The sequence below is a fragment of the Globicephala melas genome, chromosome 15, assembly GCF_963455315.2.
Source record: "Globicephala melas chromosome 15, mGloMel1.2, whole genome shotgun sequence".
Lineage (NCBI taxonomy): Eukaryota > Metazoa > Chordata > Mammalia > Artiodactyla > Delphinidae > Globicephala > Globicephala melas.
The window spans coordinates 19,963,716-19,979,158 of record NC_083328.1 but is presented as its reverse complement, the minus strand read 5'-3'; the positions used below and the strand labels follow the sequence as shown (position 1 = coordinate 19,979,158).

Genomic DNA, 15,443 nt, shown 5'->3' with positions numbered 1-15,443 from the left:
GTGAGATGCAGGTGTGGGTCCGCCGTTCCTGCTCACTCTTTTTCTACATGCCCTTCACATTATGCATCTCTCTAAGTGTGATTCTAGTGATTAAATGTACATACTTCATAAGCGTTATGGACCTAAACACAAGCCAACAGCTAGCTTCCTGTGGTGCCCGATCTGAAAAACAACATTCTGTTCCCAAAGTAGTGGAAGATCATACAACTTAAGTGATCTTCACTAAAGTGTAATTTTGAGCATGTGTGATCTTTTGAACCCTAGTTAACATTACAAGCGAAGTAATTTGCAAGTTGTAACATCCGTGTACCCAAGAGTTTGACTTCAATAAAAGACAAGGTGCAGAAGCTGAAGGCATTGTTTATTTTGGTATAAAGCCTTTACTTGTCGGGAAGTCCAGGTTTAACGATTTCTTCCTCTCTTCCCCTCCTTCCCTACTCTCCATTTTCCTTTTCCCCCACTCCTACCCTTATTTTCTCTTTTGCAGTCTGCTGTTTTGTCGTGCACAAGCGGTGCCATGAGTTTGTCACTTTCTCCTGCCCAGGTGCTGACAAGGGTCCAGCCTCCGATGTAAGTAACGGGCCCTGGTCACCTCTCTCTGTCCACAGTCAATGCATCCTTTTGGGTATCTGTGAGTACACTGAGACAGAAAAGTCAGGATGTCATGGTCCTATAGCCTCTGAGACGATTTTCGTTTTAATGGGAAAGAACAAAACAACAAAACATTTTGAGAGGGGTGTGTGACTTCAAGAAACCAGCTAGTTTCCCTACTGTGATTCTGCAAAATGTCTTCGTGTTTATGGCTGAGGCATGAGAGTGGTGGGCAGCAGCTAAATTTTTATGGCTACTATAAAAAGGTAGTTAGGATGGTACCTTACAGTGTACTTTTTAGCCCTTTGGTAGGGAATTTTTTGTACTAGGGCCCAAGAATTAGGAAGAAGTGAGCTTATCCTGCTACTGTGTACCCCAGAGTATGATTACTGCTGGTGGGACAAGGGATGCTTCTGGGTAAACCTGGCAATTTTTGTTTTGATCATTATGGATTTATTTTAATATGAATTGGAAAATGTGTCTAGTAATGGTTTTGCATTTATGGTGGGGATAGAAAATTTCCTATCTAGGTAAAGGTAGTTAGCTTAAATAAAAAATAAAGAGACTCAAGGAAAATATTAAGTGAATGGCAGCGTGAGTGCTCTAAGGATATGGCAAAGGATATGGTGCAAGTTTACCAAAAGTTTGGGGTACCATGTGGATTGCCTACCCAACAGCCATTCCTAACCCCCACTCTTTTTCTGGCAGAGGCCACCTCTCATGCTAAAAGCTGAAGATGCCTGATACTTGTTTTCCCAGGCTCCCTTGCAGCTAGTGAGCGAGCACGTGACCCAATTCTGCTCAGTGGGAACTGCAGGGAAGTCTGGGCAGGGCTTCTAGGAAGACTTTCCTTTCTGATAAAGGAAGACACTCCTTACTTTGTTCTGTTGCACATTTTTGTGGGAGGATGTAATGCACAGAGTTGTGGCAACCGTTTGAGTCAATGAGGGAGACACGGCTGACATCCTGAGCATGGCAGGGTGGAAGAGTTGAAGGGATCTGGGTCATCGATGACATTGGTGAGCTGCTGAGCCAACGCTGAGTTCTCTTATGCCCAGACTCTGTATGTGAGATAAGAAGCACCTCTTATTGGTAAAGTCTCATTGTTTGCGTTATTCTTTTCCATGGAGCTGAAACTGTCCTGGACCTTCCACCATGCACACTCTTCCATTGGCCCAGTCATGAACTGCGTTCAGCGTACCCTGTGTGCAGCTGTCACCCCTGGTTCTCTTATTTTGTTCCTGCTTTGGTTCACCTTCCTGGAATTTTCCCCATTGGCTTTGTCTCCCACTGGTCCTGTCCTGGTGCCTTAGACTTGACAGCTGACCTGAGGTTGCGTGAAGTGGGTGGTGATAACTACCTCTGTTATTGCATATGTTCTTGCTGGCCTTCTGTAAGTGGTCATCTGCCATTTGGCTGCAAATCACGGGCATACCACGCACACTCTAGAGCTAATACTGAAGTGGCTTTGCTTGGAGCCTGTGGTACTTGGGTTTAAAAACTCCAGGCAACAGAGAACAACCAAAGCCTTCACAGGCTTGTTTGCAGAGACAAAGATGGGACCATTCTTCATGTTCTCTCAGATCACACTCCCTGACCCTTTTAGTGCAATTCCATCTCTTGTCCCCAGGAAAGCAGGCAGGGAAGACTGGGGGGACAGCATGGCTCCATTATGCAAGCTCTGAATGTTCATGCAGACCAAGGCTTGGTACTCAAAGAGCAGCCAAGAGGATGGTGTTTCCCATATCCTGTCTTTATTCATTGACTTTTTATGTTGCCTAAGATAGAAAGAGCTCAAACTGTTTTATGTGAAAAGGGAAATTTTGGTCCCTGAAACTGAAAAGCTCCAAGGGTAGACTGGCTTCAGACACAGTGAGTCAAGGGGCCGAAATGAGGTCTTCAGGAATCTCTTTCTCCATGTCTTGGCCCAGCCTTCCTCTGTCTTGGTTTCTGTTTCAAGAAGATTTTTCTCCTAACGACAGCATGATGGCTGTGGTACCTTTAGTCATAACGTCTTATCAGTGCTGCAGTTCCAGTGACAAGAGCTAAAGTCTCATTGGACCCTGGGTCATATGTAACCAGAGGATGGTTATGCTGATTGGCAGGCCTGGTTATGTGCTTACTCCTGGCGAGGAGGGCCGGTGTGCCTACCCCATGATTTGAGAGTGGGGGAGAGGTGGTCCCTCAGAGGAGAACTAGAGAAGCAGTATTGTGTACTGGTTAAAATCGTAGGCTATGGATGGAGCCTAGACATGTGTAACCTTGGGCAGAGTACTTAACTCCCTTGTGCTTTATATTCCTCAGCTGAAAATGAATAAAACCCTACCATATAACTTTGCTACGAGTATCCAGTGTATACATATAAGACAGTGTCTGGTACGTATGTGAAGATGATAATGACAGTGCTAATGAATTACAGTGAATACATGCTGGGCAGACAGCAAGGACAGATGTCTACCAAATATGTCTGAAGAATGAATGGGTCCTCTGCCTGCCACCTGGCAGTTGTCCTTCCTAGGAGTGTGTAGGCGCCATAAGTTGTAGGAGACCCTGCTCTTTGTGAATGGAGCCATGCAGCCGTTCATTGCCTCGGGCGTGGGGAGAGCAGGCAGTACTGCCTGCAGCCAGCATGCATAGGATTTGGCAGCCTACCTGAAATGATTCTATCTCTGGACACAGTTCCAAGAAGGCCGGTTGGCACTGAGGATGATGAATTGGTCCAGACTCCTGAACTGACTTGACTTGGTTCATTGACCCTTTTCTGTCCAGGGGTGGAGACATGATTAGAGATCTGGCCACACCTACTTGCCAACCTGGCCAGGCTCTCTGAGGTATGGAGGAGTGCCTTCCTCCTTTGTGACCTTGGAGGAGCTGGCGTGCAGCAGGCTCATGGAGTAGAAAAGCACAGTCGCCATCCGTGAACAAGGAATGTGCTAGGTTTTGTCCTCTACGTTCTGCTATTCCAAGTCCAGTCTGAGTCAGGGAATATTCTGGATATTAGTAGATCTTTGTGTGGTTGGCATCCTTCTAGGTCTCCATCATGGCATATTAGGCTACCTGAGGGAATTTTATGAATCAGGCTTTGTCCCAGTGAACCCAGCTACTGACCCAACCATTCAGTGCCCATGGGAACAGGCAATACATATGGGCACCCACCACTGGGGGACCTCAAAACACAGCAGAGGTCCTGGGTGGTACTTCTGGTCATCTGTAGGCATCTTCCTTGTTTTTGGTCTCATCTGCTTGGAAACGCTCAATCCTGCTGTCTCTTCGACCTCTCAGGGAGACCAAGTCTCTGATATTGCCGTAAGCATTACTTATGGACATTACAGTTACCCAGCACTTAGAATACTGACCACGTACACAGTGTCCTGAGAGATCTTCTCAGAACAAGAAAGAGAGGACTTGTCTCTGAGGGCTGGGACTAGGATGAGTCAAGTGAGGTACTTGTCTTGGGCACCAAAATTAAGGGATTCTTGCTTGTGTCTGTGGATGTCTGGTGGCTGGTTGATCTAGGATGGCCCCATTCACATGACTGTCAGTGAGCCGGTTGGTGGCCTGGGTGCCTTGACTCTCCTCCACATGGCTTCTCATCCTCCAGCTGGCCAGCTCTGCCTTGTTCACATGAGGTTTCAGGGTTCCAAGAGTCCCAGTGCATCCGTGCTTTTTCAGCCTGTGCATCATGTTTGATAATGTACCACTGGATCAAGTAGTCTCATGGTCAAGCCCAAATTCAAGTGGTAAAGAAGTAGACTTCACTCTTCATTGAGGGGAAAGAATCTCTGGTCAAACTACTGAAGGTCCTGTTGACCCAGGGGACCACTGTGGAACAGAATCCCTGGAGGCCATCACACTGGACTTCAGAAAAGACCTGTGGGTCTCACTGTAGTTCAGAGTCACAGATGACCTCAGTAGGAGAACAGACCTCATTTATTGCCTGCCCCAAGTCCCTGGCTGACTTAGTGCCCTCCAGCTACAAATGGGACTTGGGCAATTTAAGGATCATGCCCAGAGACAATGGTGGTTAAGAGTATGGATTCTGAAGTCAGTCATACCTGAGTTCAGATCCTGACTCTGCCAGTTACTCATGAGGTGACCTTGGGTGTGTCATTTTCCTTCTCTGTGGCTCAGTTTCCTTATCCATAAACTGGGATATTAGTACCAACCACATAGATTTGTTGTAATAAGTTTTAAGAAATCCTTAAAATGAATAAGAGTTAACTACAACCACAACAAAAGGATTAACAGCAAATGGATTAAAGAGTCATTGCATGAAAGTGTTAAGCACAAGTGTCCTTGCAAGCCCCTGGTGCAGGTAGCTGAGGGCATTTCCATTGCTCTACTTACCTCCCTAGTCAGGGATATACTGGTAATTCTGTCCATGCCTCCACTCAGATCATTCCCTTAGGACGTAATGACTGTTTCCATTTCCATTACTTTACACAAAACCTCAAATTCTATGGTGCAATGCTGAGAAAAGAACCTAGACTTTGGAGCAGAAAAAACTCAGTGTCAAAATCCAGTGCTGACGCTTACAGCTCCATTGATCTTGGTAAAATAATTTCAGTTCTGTGACCCTTAGTTTATATCTTTAAAATGGGGAAAATAGTACGTATGCCATAGGTTTTTTTTTGGTGAGCATTCAATGAGAGTCTGCTTGAACCACGTCCAGAATAGTGTCTGGCACAAAGAAGGCACTCAGTAAATGGTTTCTAAATTATTATTAATCCTTGGAGGAGTCTCTCCTACTCAAGAAGGGGGATGCAGGACCTGCCCAGGAATAATAGGTAATAACAATAGCTGACTTTGCTGAGCAGAGGCTCTGTGCCAGGCAGTACAAAAGTACGAAAGGACTCTTGAGCTGGTTTGTCTGAAGATAATGTCTTCAACATTTTATGGTTTTAGAAATAATAATTTCTTATCATGCATATCAAGGTACTGAATAAAACTCACTGTTATGCCCTGTGCCCTCCTGATTCCATCACTAAATCAGTCAGTGAAAGACACTGGCAGTAATGTTGAGTGTATCCTTTTGTGTTTCTTAATCAAGTCTTATTTTATGAAGAAATATATTAAAAATGATAAATCATGTGTTAGATGTTGAAGATTTAATAAAAGGGAAATAAAAGAAAATTTTAAAAGAATGTTAGATTTATACATTAAAAAGAATATGCATATAAACGCTAATGGGCTTGAAAATCTGGTTGCAGTGGATGATTTTCTAGGAAATTTTAAATTGGCAATTTTGTCTCAAGAAGAAATTGAAAACCATAACAGGAGAATAATCAAGAGAGAAATGAGAACATTGCCCAAGAAGCTTTTCTTCTCCCAGAGCTCCAGAATAATAGGCTTCATGGGTAAATTATTTTAAACTTTAGAAGAATGAAGGATTTCTCTTCATTTTATTTTATTTTATTTTGATTTTCATAACAGTGAGCCTTAAAATATCTTTATGTTTCTTTATTTTTGACATGCTTTACTTTTTTATTGAAGTATATTTTGATGTACAATATTATGTAAGTTACAGGTATATAATATAGTGCTTCACAATTTTAAAGGTTATGCTCCATTTATAGTTATTATAAAATATTGACTATATTCCCCTTGTTGTACAATATATCCTTGTGGCTTATTTTATACCTAATCTGTTCATTTTCAATTGTATCAAATTACAGAGAAAAAGTAAACCTTCACAATTTTAAAAATTGAAAATGAGATAAATCCAACTCAAATCAGCACTAGGAAAAGAGATCAGCTCATGGGAAGGACATTGAGAAGGAGTAAGAGCTTCAGGGACAAGGGCCTCAGACACTGGAACTGAGGATCCAATACTTGCAAGATGTTTTCTTATTATCAGCTGTATCAGTTAGCTTTGCTGTGTAACAAACCATTCCAAACTTTAGTGGCTTCAAACAATAATCATTTATTATTTCTCATGATTCTGTGGGCTGCTTTGGTCATTCTTCTGATCTGGGTCTCTTCAGCTGATCACTGCTGAGCTCTCTCATGTGTTTGGTCAGCTAGTGTCTTGGCTGGTGCAGGATCACCTTGGATAGCTTCAGGAACACGACTGACACTTGGCAGCCTGTTGTCTGGTACACTTCATTCCTCCTCCACGTGGTCTCTTTTCCTCCCAGTAGGCAGGTTTAGGCTCTTTCACACACTGGTCTCAGGGTTCCAAGCGCAGCAAGAGAGGGAAATCCCCAAAGCACAGGTGTTTTTCAAGCTTTTATTTGTGTCACAGTGGTTATGGCCAAGAACAGACTCAGAGGTGGAGAAATAGACTTCACCTCTGGATAGGAGGGCCTGCAAAGTCGCAGAGATGCGTACAGGAAGGGGAGATTTGTGGCCATGTTGTCGTCTACCACACCTGGCCCTTGCCTGCTGTGCCAGCTGTCTCATTTGTCCTTCCAGGTCCTCTTTGCTTTCTCCCTGAGAGACTGACCTGTAAGGGCTGCATCCGTTGGGGTTCCCTTACCCTCTGGCTCAAGGGAAGGGACTGATAGGAGATTGGAGGGTGAGCCCAGGGTATTGATCATGAGATCTTCTTCGCTTTACTCTTTGAAGGTCGCTGCTCCTCTAAAGGCAGCCATCTCTATACAATTCTCTCCTTTTGGGTTCCAGGAACTACTCTCTTCCCTTGTCCCTTTGCTCTTAATTGCCCCCAGTTACTACATTCTCCCTCATGGTTTCTCAACACCATGCCCACACCTTTCTAAATAGTCCTTGCATGAAACCTGCCTTAAACTCTCTAATCTCAATATGCCATTTGTTTCCTGCTGGGACCCTGACTGATTTGTCCTTGTCTCATTTGTGCCTACTGTAGACAGGACATGTCTGTAAATATGTCTGTCAGCCTGGTTGTAGTTGACCCCAGGGAAAGATGGAAACCCTAGAGGAAGAAGTGGCCTTCTTTCTTCCTGCATTCATAATCAGTCTCAGGAAAGGGTTCTGATTGATTGGTCCTCAGTTGTTAAGGGAATGAACTCTTTACAGTTTATCAAGCCTGGATCACGTGGCATCCCTACGGCTCAGAGAGCAATGTATGTTATAAGAAGAGGGGATGGGAAACTTTGAGGAGCAGACAAAATCAATAGCTGTCACAGTTTATTATTATAAGCCACCTTCACCATGGTAACCAGCATAACCCAATAAAGTTGGCATAAAAAACTAAACTAGGGACTTCCCTCGTGGTCCAGTGGGTAAGCCTCTGTGCTCCCAATGCAGGGGGCCCAGGTTTGATCCCTGGTCGGGGAACTAGATCCCACATGCTGCCACTAAGAGTTCGCATGCTGCAACTAAACATGCCGCAACAAAGATCCTGCGTGCGGCCACTAAGACCCAGCACAGCCAAATTAATTAATTAAAACAAAACTAAACTATAGTAAACTTAGAGTCTAAATTTAAAGATCCTAAATAAAATATTTAATACTATTTAATTCTTGGCATAGACATATTGGTTCAGATAGACTTCTTTTAGTGTGAAAGAAGCAATCTAGAGATAAAAATAACAAAGAACATTTTGGTCAATATAACAAAATATAAAGACAAAGATAAAAATTAGCCAGCAAGGAACTGTGAAATCTAGAAAGTATACATTTCAGTTTATTTCAGTTACCTAACCCAATGTAAATGGATTGAAATTCTCTACTAAAAGGAAAAGACTTATCAGACTGGATAAATGTATAATTCTAGGCATTGTACAAGAGAAACTTATTAGGTTAAAAATAAAAGAGGCAGGGCTTCCCTGGTGGTGCAGTGGTTGAGAGTCTGCCTGCCGATGCAGGGGACACGGGTTCGTGCCCCGGTCCGGGAAGATCCCACATGCCTCGGAGTGGCTGGGCCCGTGAGCCATGGCCGCTGAGCCTGTGCGTCCGGAGCCTGTGCTCCGTAATGGGAGAGGCCACAACAGTGAGAGGCCCGCATACTGCAAAAAAGAAAATAAATAAAAGAGGCAAAGATATACCCCCAAAACACACATAGCATATAAAACAGGGCCTTAATAACAATATCAAAAGAAATAGGACTCAAAGTAAAAAGCATAAACAGGAGGAAGAGGGGAAAAGATTAGACTAATTTACACATTCACCAGTGTGTGTAAATTAGTCTAATCTTTCTCCAGAGAATATTACCAATATGTACCAAAAGTGTTAATGAACTTTTTGGCTTAAGAATTTTTACTAAGGAATTATTTAAGAATATGTGTATATATTTAGCTAAATTGATATTCATTGTCTCAGTATTTAATACTAATGAAAAATTGGAAACAACCTGAATGACTGCCAGTTAGGGTTTTTGTAAGTAAAACATATCCATGTGATGGGATGCTGTACAGTGATTAAAATGTCACAGTGTCTGGGGTAACGGAAATGTCCTATGTCTTGATTGGGATGGTGCCTAGCCAGGTGCACACATGTTTCAAAACTCATGAAACGGTCTGCTTAAAATCTGTACATTACTGTATGTCAATTATACTTCAGTAAAAAGTCACAGTGATTCAAATGTTATTGACATGGGACTATACAGTCATTATGAATGAAGAAAGCAGACAACAGAGGACATGTATGGTATGATATATCAAGAGATATACAAAAAACGCACACATGTAGAAAAACACAAGACCACATTTCCTAAACACATTTTGGTGGCCACTTGTCAGTTCTGCTCAGTGTTTTATCCCAGATTGCTGCCTGCAGAACTCTGAAGGTCACTTTGGGAGCTTCTGTAACTGGTTTCTACAAGACAGTCTTGTTTTTCGTGCCACTTCACCTCCAGCATGGAGTCAGCCTTCCCGCTTTATTTGGTTAAAATCAAACCTGAGCGAAGGCTTGGGTATAACTGTAAGCAATTATAGTTGCTTCTAGATGTGGTTACTCTTTTTTTTTTGGCCACAAAGCATGCGGGATCTTAGTTCCCCAAGCAGAGATAGAACCCGCACCCCCTGCAGTGGAAGTGCAGAGTCTTAACCATTGGGCCGCCAGGGAAGTCCCTAGATGTGGTTACTCTTAATATATTCCATCAGCTGGAAACCAGCTTAGTCCTCCAAATGGGAATCTTCAGGTGTTCTTGGTAAGAATCTGGCCCCTGTTGGCCAGTTCACCTTTGGCCCCAGAGGAGGGAAGTCCTAGCTCTGCCAATCCAGGCCTCACCCATTTCCTGCCTGAGCACTAGTGGCAGTAGGACATCCCTATCATCAGAGAAAGGGCCCCCCTCCTCTTACATGGCATTGTCTGGTCTCCTTGGCTCAGAAAAAGCAACATAACAGTCAACTGCACTCTTCTCAAAGCCTGGGTTGTTTAGTCTTTCATAACCCCAAGCAGGGACGCCCCACAGTTCAGTTCTGATGATGCTCGAAGACTGTCTGGCTCCTTCCAGGAGGTGAAGCAACAGTTAAGGTTGAATATCCCTCTTGGCATCATGGTAAGATCTCTTCATCACCGGAGGGCAAAACTCTCAAGGATAAATAATATTAGGGGCAAATCAGCCTAAACAGTACAGATACACACACACACACGCACACGCACGCACACGCACACACATGCACACACGCACACAGTCTCTCTCATTTATCTATTATCTATCTAAATCTGGCAGTGCGCCAGGACTATTATTTATTACTAAACACTGCAGTCTATAACTTCTACATTCACAACGAAAGTGCTCAAGAACCAGGTGTATGTTCCAAAGGGCAAAAGGACACCTTACAAGGGGGCTGGATGCCCTCTGAGGGTTGGCCTGGATAGCTCAGAGGCTAGGCTGTCATTAAACATTTAAAGAGCTACTGTATAGATGTTTGGTAGCTTCAAAGGACAGAATCAGGACTGAGGACCATCTGTGCAGGCTAAGGAAGAACAGCCCAAACTGACGGCCTGGTTCCTGTATACGGATATTAGCTCCCCTCCCAGTAGAGCAAAGACCAGTTGTCACGGATGCTGTAGAGGTGATATCTGTGGTAGGTGTGGGTTTCCTCCCAAGTTGGTTATTCTTTTACTAATTAGTGTTGTTTGGTTGCATGCAACAGAAACCACCTTGAGTTAGTTAGCTTGTTACAAAGAAATTTATTGAAAAGGGTATAATGTACTTTAGAGAATTGGAAGAAACCTTCCCAAACGACCAGACCAGTTGTATTTGATTTTGGTTCTTGTGTTGTTTTGGCCCTAAATTCAAATTCCGGAAGGAGGGACATTATGTGGTGAAGCTTAAGTTACCTAACCAGCCCTTGGTTGGGACTTGAAAGTGTTCCCTCTTTAGGGAACTAAATACAGTGGGGGTGGGATGGCTTTTTGATGGAGAATTGAGGCTCTGCTAACCCCAAAAGGAGGCAGAGATATTTGCAGATCAAAACAACACATGTCCACTACCATTTCTAAATGCCACTTTGCAGAGTACAGACAGGTTGAATGATTAAGGATTATTTTGATAGCCTGTTAAGAACAGACCTCACCTGAAGAGCTACAGACAAGGGTCTGGGGGTCTGTATTTTGAAGTCCTTTGGGTAATTCTGCAGGGGAGCCAAGTTTGGAAACCAGCAAAAGGTCCTATAGTAGGGTGGTTCTGAAACCAGAATGGTGGGGTTTGAATTCCAGGTTTGCCACTAACTAGCTGAATAATCTTGGACGAGTTACCCCACCTCTCTGCCTCCGTTTCCTCTTCTGTAAGAAGAGGATGAAATAGCACCCTCCTAACAGGGTTCAGGTGAGGATTAAATGAGTTAATCCATGTTAAGGGCTTCTTGCTGTGCCTGGCACATAGTAAGTGCTAATTAATATTGTTACCACCAATGGTTCTTCCGAATCCTAGACGGTGAGTTCTAGCTTAGAAAATAAATAATAAATAAATAATAATAAATAAAAATAATAATAAATAAAAATAATAATAAAAATTATTATAATAATTTTAATAATAAATAAAAATAATAATAAAAATAAGTCTAGCCTTATTTTTGACATGGCATGCTTCCATCTTGCTTGTCACAAAATGGAAATACAAAGGCACCTCCCATGGGCTGGTCGGGGCAAAAGTCTAATAAAAATGATGGTAATGTGGTAAAATGCAATTCTTTGACTCTGAAATGAACTCCACTGGATTCTTCTGCCCCCATTTGCCGTGTGCCACTGATGGCATCCACAGTGCAGAATGAACATGTAAAGGTCAGAATGAATTGCTTCTCAACGGCCCTCTGTCCCTCACTGTCACAAAGACACAGAGCTTCATGCTGTGGAGGAAGAAGCAAATCCACGGTGTGCAGCATCTGGGGAATGGAAGCCAACTGTTTCTCCCGTGCACAAAGAGGACAGGTGGTGGGACTAAATGAGGTGGGGATGTCCTGTCTGATGAGTTATTTTGGCTTCTCCTGGTTGTGGGGTGGGACCAGCCTCAGAGCCTGATAAAGGGAATTTCCCAGAAGACCTCAGCCTGTGGAGGCTGCAGACTTGGGGGAAATAGAGAAACCAAAGGCAGATGACCCTGGAGAGATGTGAAAGGAGCTGGTCCTGGAGTCAGAAGGCCCGTCCCCCCCCCGACTTCAGTGGTCTGGGATTCTAGGATGTCCAAGTATTTTACTTAAATAATAATATCTAAGAACCAGCATTCATAGATATGATTCTGTTTTAAGCACTTTACATGTAATATCTCTTTATTCTTCATTACACTCTATGAGGTGATTACCATTGTTATCAATCTCATTTTACAGGTAAGGAAACTGAGGCTCTCAGAGACTGAGGGACCTGCCCAGGGTTCCATGACCAGTGAGTGGTTGAGCCAGGATTCACACCCAGGCACTCTGGCCCGGGTCTGTGCGCTTATCCAGCACCCCAAACTGCTTTGTTACTTCAACCCTGTTCACCTGGAAAATCTAACTGAAGCAGACAACCCTTTTCTCTGAGAACTGCCTCCCCAGATCTGTGCTCCCAGAGGCTGTCTGAACCCATGGCCTTGGCTCCGCTGGGTCCAGATACATGTGGACATCTGCCCCAAACTGGACCAATCAGACTCCCTCTTCTAAGAATTTAGAATTTGGGTTCAAAGGTGCTGCCTTTAGTCTGGGCTGGTCATATAGTTTTTGAAAACCATTTATTATACATGAAAAGTGTCCATCTTGATGAATTCTCACACAGCAAACATTTCTCTGTAACCAGAACCCCAGAAGCCCTTCTGTACTCCCTTGTAATCCCTACACCTCCAAACCCTTTCATCAGGGTAACAACTACCCAGGCCAACAGCCATTTGCTTGCTTTATTTTACTGAACTATTTTATTTTATTTTGGAAAGAACACTTAACATGAGATCTACCCTCTTAATACACTTTTAAGGGTATGATACAGTATTGTTGATTGTAGATGCAAAGTTGTACAGATCTCTAGAGCTCACTCATCCTTTTTTTTTTAATGTTTCTTTTGGCTGCGCTGCATGGCATGTAGGATCTTAGTTCCCAACCAGGGATTGAACCTGCGCCCCCTGCAGTGGAAGTGCGGAGTCTTAAGCGCTGGACCACCAAGGAAGTCCCTAGAGCTTACTCATCTTGAAACTGAACTTTATGCCCATTGATTAGTAACTCCCCATTCCCCTCCTCACCCCAGCTTTTAGCACTCATCATTCCACTCTTTGATTCTATGATATGACTATTTTAGATACCTCATATGATTGGAATTATGCAATATTTGTCTTTCTGTGTCTGGCTTATTTCGTCCCATGTTGCAGAATTTCTTTCTTTATTAAGCCTGAATAATAGTCCATTGTATGTATATACCACGTTTTCTTTATCCATTCCTCTGCTGGTGGACATTGAGGTTGTTTCCTCACCATTGTGAATAATGCTGCAGTGAACATAGGAGTGCTAAAGTCTCTCAAAGATCCTAATTTCAATTATTTTGGATAAATACCCAGAAGCGGAATTGCTGGATCATATAGTAGTTCTGTTTTTTACTTTTTGAGGAACCTCCAAATGATCTAAGGACTTGGGTAGACATTCATCTGAAGACATACAAGTGAGCAACATGTGTATGAGAAAATGCTCAGTAATCATCAGAAAATGCAAATCAAACCCACAGTGAGACCTCACACCTGGCAGGCTGGCTATTATCAAAACAAAGTCCAGTGACAACAAATGTTGGTGAGGATGTAGAGAAGCCCTTGCTCACCCTTGGTGGGAATGCAAAATAGTGCAGCCACTATAGAAAAGAGAGCGCCTGCTTTGGACGCTATGCAAATGGAATTGTACGGGAGACCCTCCCTAGTGTCTGGCTGCCTTCCTCAATGTTTTGTTTGTGGCCACCTGACTTTGAAAGGATGCATGGTATTCCATTTATCAGGAGGTCTGACTTCAAAGCCAGCCAGGACCAGGCAGTAAATGAGTGCTAACAGGGAACATCCACCTGGGGTGTGTGCACGCTGTCCGGAAGGGGCAGCCATTACTCAGCTTTCTATTTAAAAAAATCTCCTGTTCTTTAAAGGACCAAGATCCAGATTTTCCAATTTTTCAGGAGATGCCTGAATCCCCCAAATGTGGATGCTGACAAATAATTCGAGAATTACATGTGTGGTATATTAAAAAAATATTTTTGCACTGGATTCATTCTGTGTACCACCAGTTTATGACCTCTGTAGGTGGGAACTGTCAGTGGAAGGTCGAGTCTCCGCCCCGTGCTCTCACCCCTCCTGCCGCCCCGGCCAATGAAGGGAGAGGGAAAATACAGATTTAGTCAAATCAGCCTTCTTTGGGGAGTATGGAGGGTGCAACAGTCCAAGGCAGGGAGCTTCAAAGGTATGCAGAGGGCCCTTTTCCCTGGCCATGTGGTTGAGCTGTAAATTGACAGGGGCAGACCCCTGATTAGGAAGCAGCTGCTGCAGCGCCCCCTGCTGTCATTGCACTCTCTGTGTCTAGTGGGAACTGCAGGGGGTCCTGTAGTCACTTGCTTCACCTGCAGTCTTCAAGGGGGTCATTCATTATTCCACATGTTTTTCAAGTGCCTGCTGCTGCCAGGGACAGCAAGGTGAGGATTCAACTCGACTTTTCTATGTTTGCTCAGTTGCCCCCCACCCCCCATCAGACCTTGCCATTCTTCATTCTTTTAAATAAGGAGAACCAGGCCAGGCTGCCCTTCACTCAATTCAAGTCTCACCTTTGCTATATATTGAAAAACATTTCAAGAGGTTTTGTCACTTACTTGGCACCTTTCCCTGATTTCTAGGCTGAAATAGATTCTCCTATTTTTAAACAATTCCTTCTGGTACTTGCAGTGGTAGTTTGGAGGTGAGGGCAGAGTGAAATGTTCAGGCTCAGGTGCCTGGTCTTGCTTGTTGATTAAAAGTATGGACTCTGGAGCCGGCCTGCCTGGGTTCAAGTCTTGGCTCTGCTACTTACTGGCTGTGCGACTTTGGATAAGTCAGTTAACCTCTCTGTGCCCCAGTTTCTTCATTTTCAAGATGAGGATGATACTCTACCTACTTTCTAGGGATGTTGTATGAAATAAGCTAGTTTATGCAAAGAGCTTAAAACAGTGTCTTGGGCTTCCCTGGTGGCGCAGTGGTTGAGAGTCCGCCTGCCGATGCAGGGGACACGGGTTCGTGCCCCTGTCCGGGAAGATCCCACATGCCGCGGAGTGGCTGGGCCCGTGAGCCATGGCCGCTGAGCCTGCACGTCTGGAGCCTGTGCTCCGCGGTGGGAGAGGCTGCAACAGTGAGAGGCCCGCGTACCGCAAAACAAAAACAAAAACAAAAACAGTGTCTTGCGTGTTACGTGTTTGCTTGACTGAGAATCTTGGACATGTTATTGCCTTCAAACTCAGCCTTTAGGTTCTGGCTCTGCTCCTTAATTCTGCATCTCAGCCCTTCCTCGAGCAGCTGTCTCTCTT

General features: G+C 43.9%; 1 protein-coding gene across 3 annotated transcripts in view; it reads left to right on the top strand.

The window, feature by feature from the left end:
• The window catches only part of PRKCB (protein kinase C beta), a 310,170-nt gene that overhangs the window by 129,319 nt on the left and 165,408 nt on the right, over positions 1-15,443 (top strand). For all 3 annotated transcript variants that reach the window (XM_030871519.2, XM_030871518.2, XM_060285527.1), the window contains exon 3: positions 488-570. In XM_030871519.2, coding sequence (XP_030727379.1) covers positions 488-570 — 83 coding nt within the window. The remainder of the gene's footprint in view (positions 1-487; positions 571-15,443) is intronic.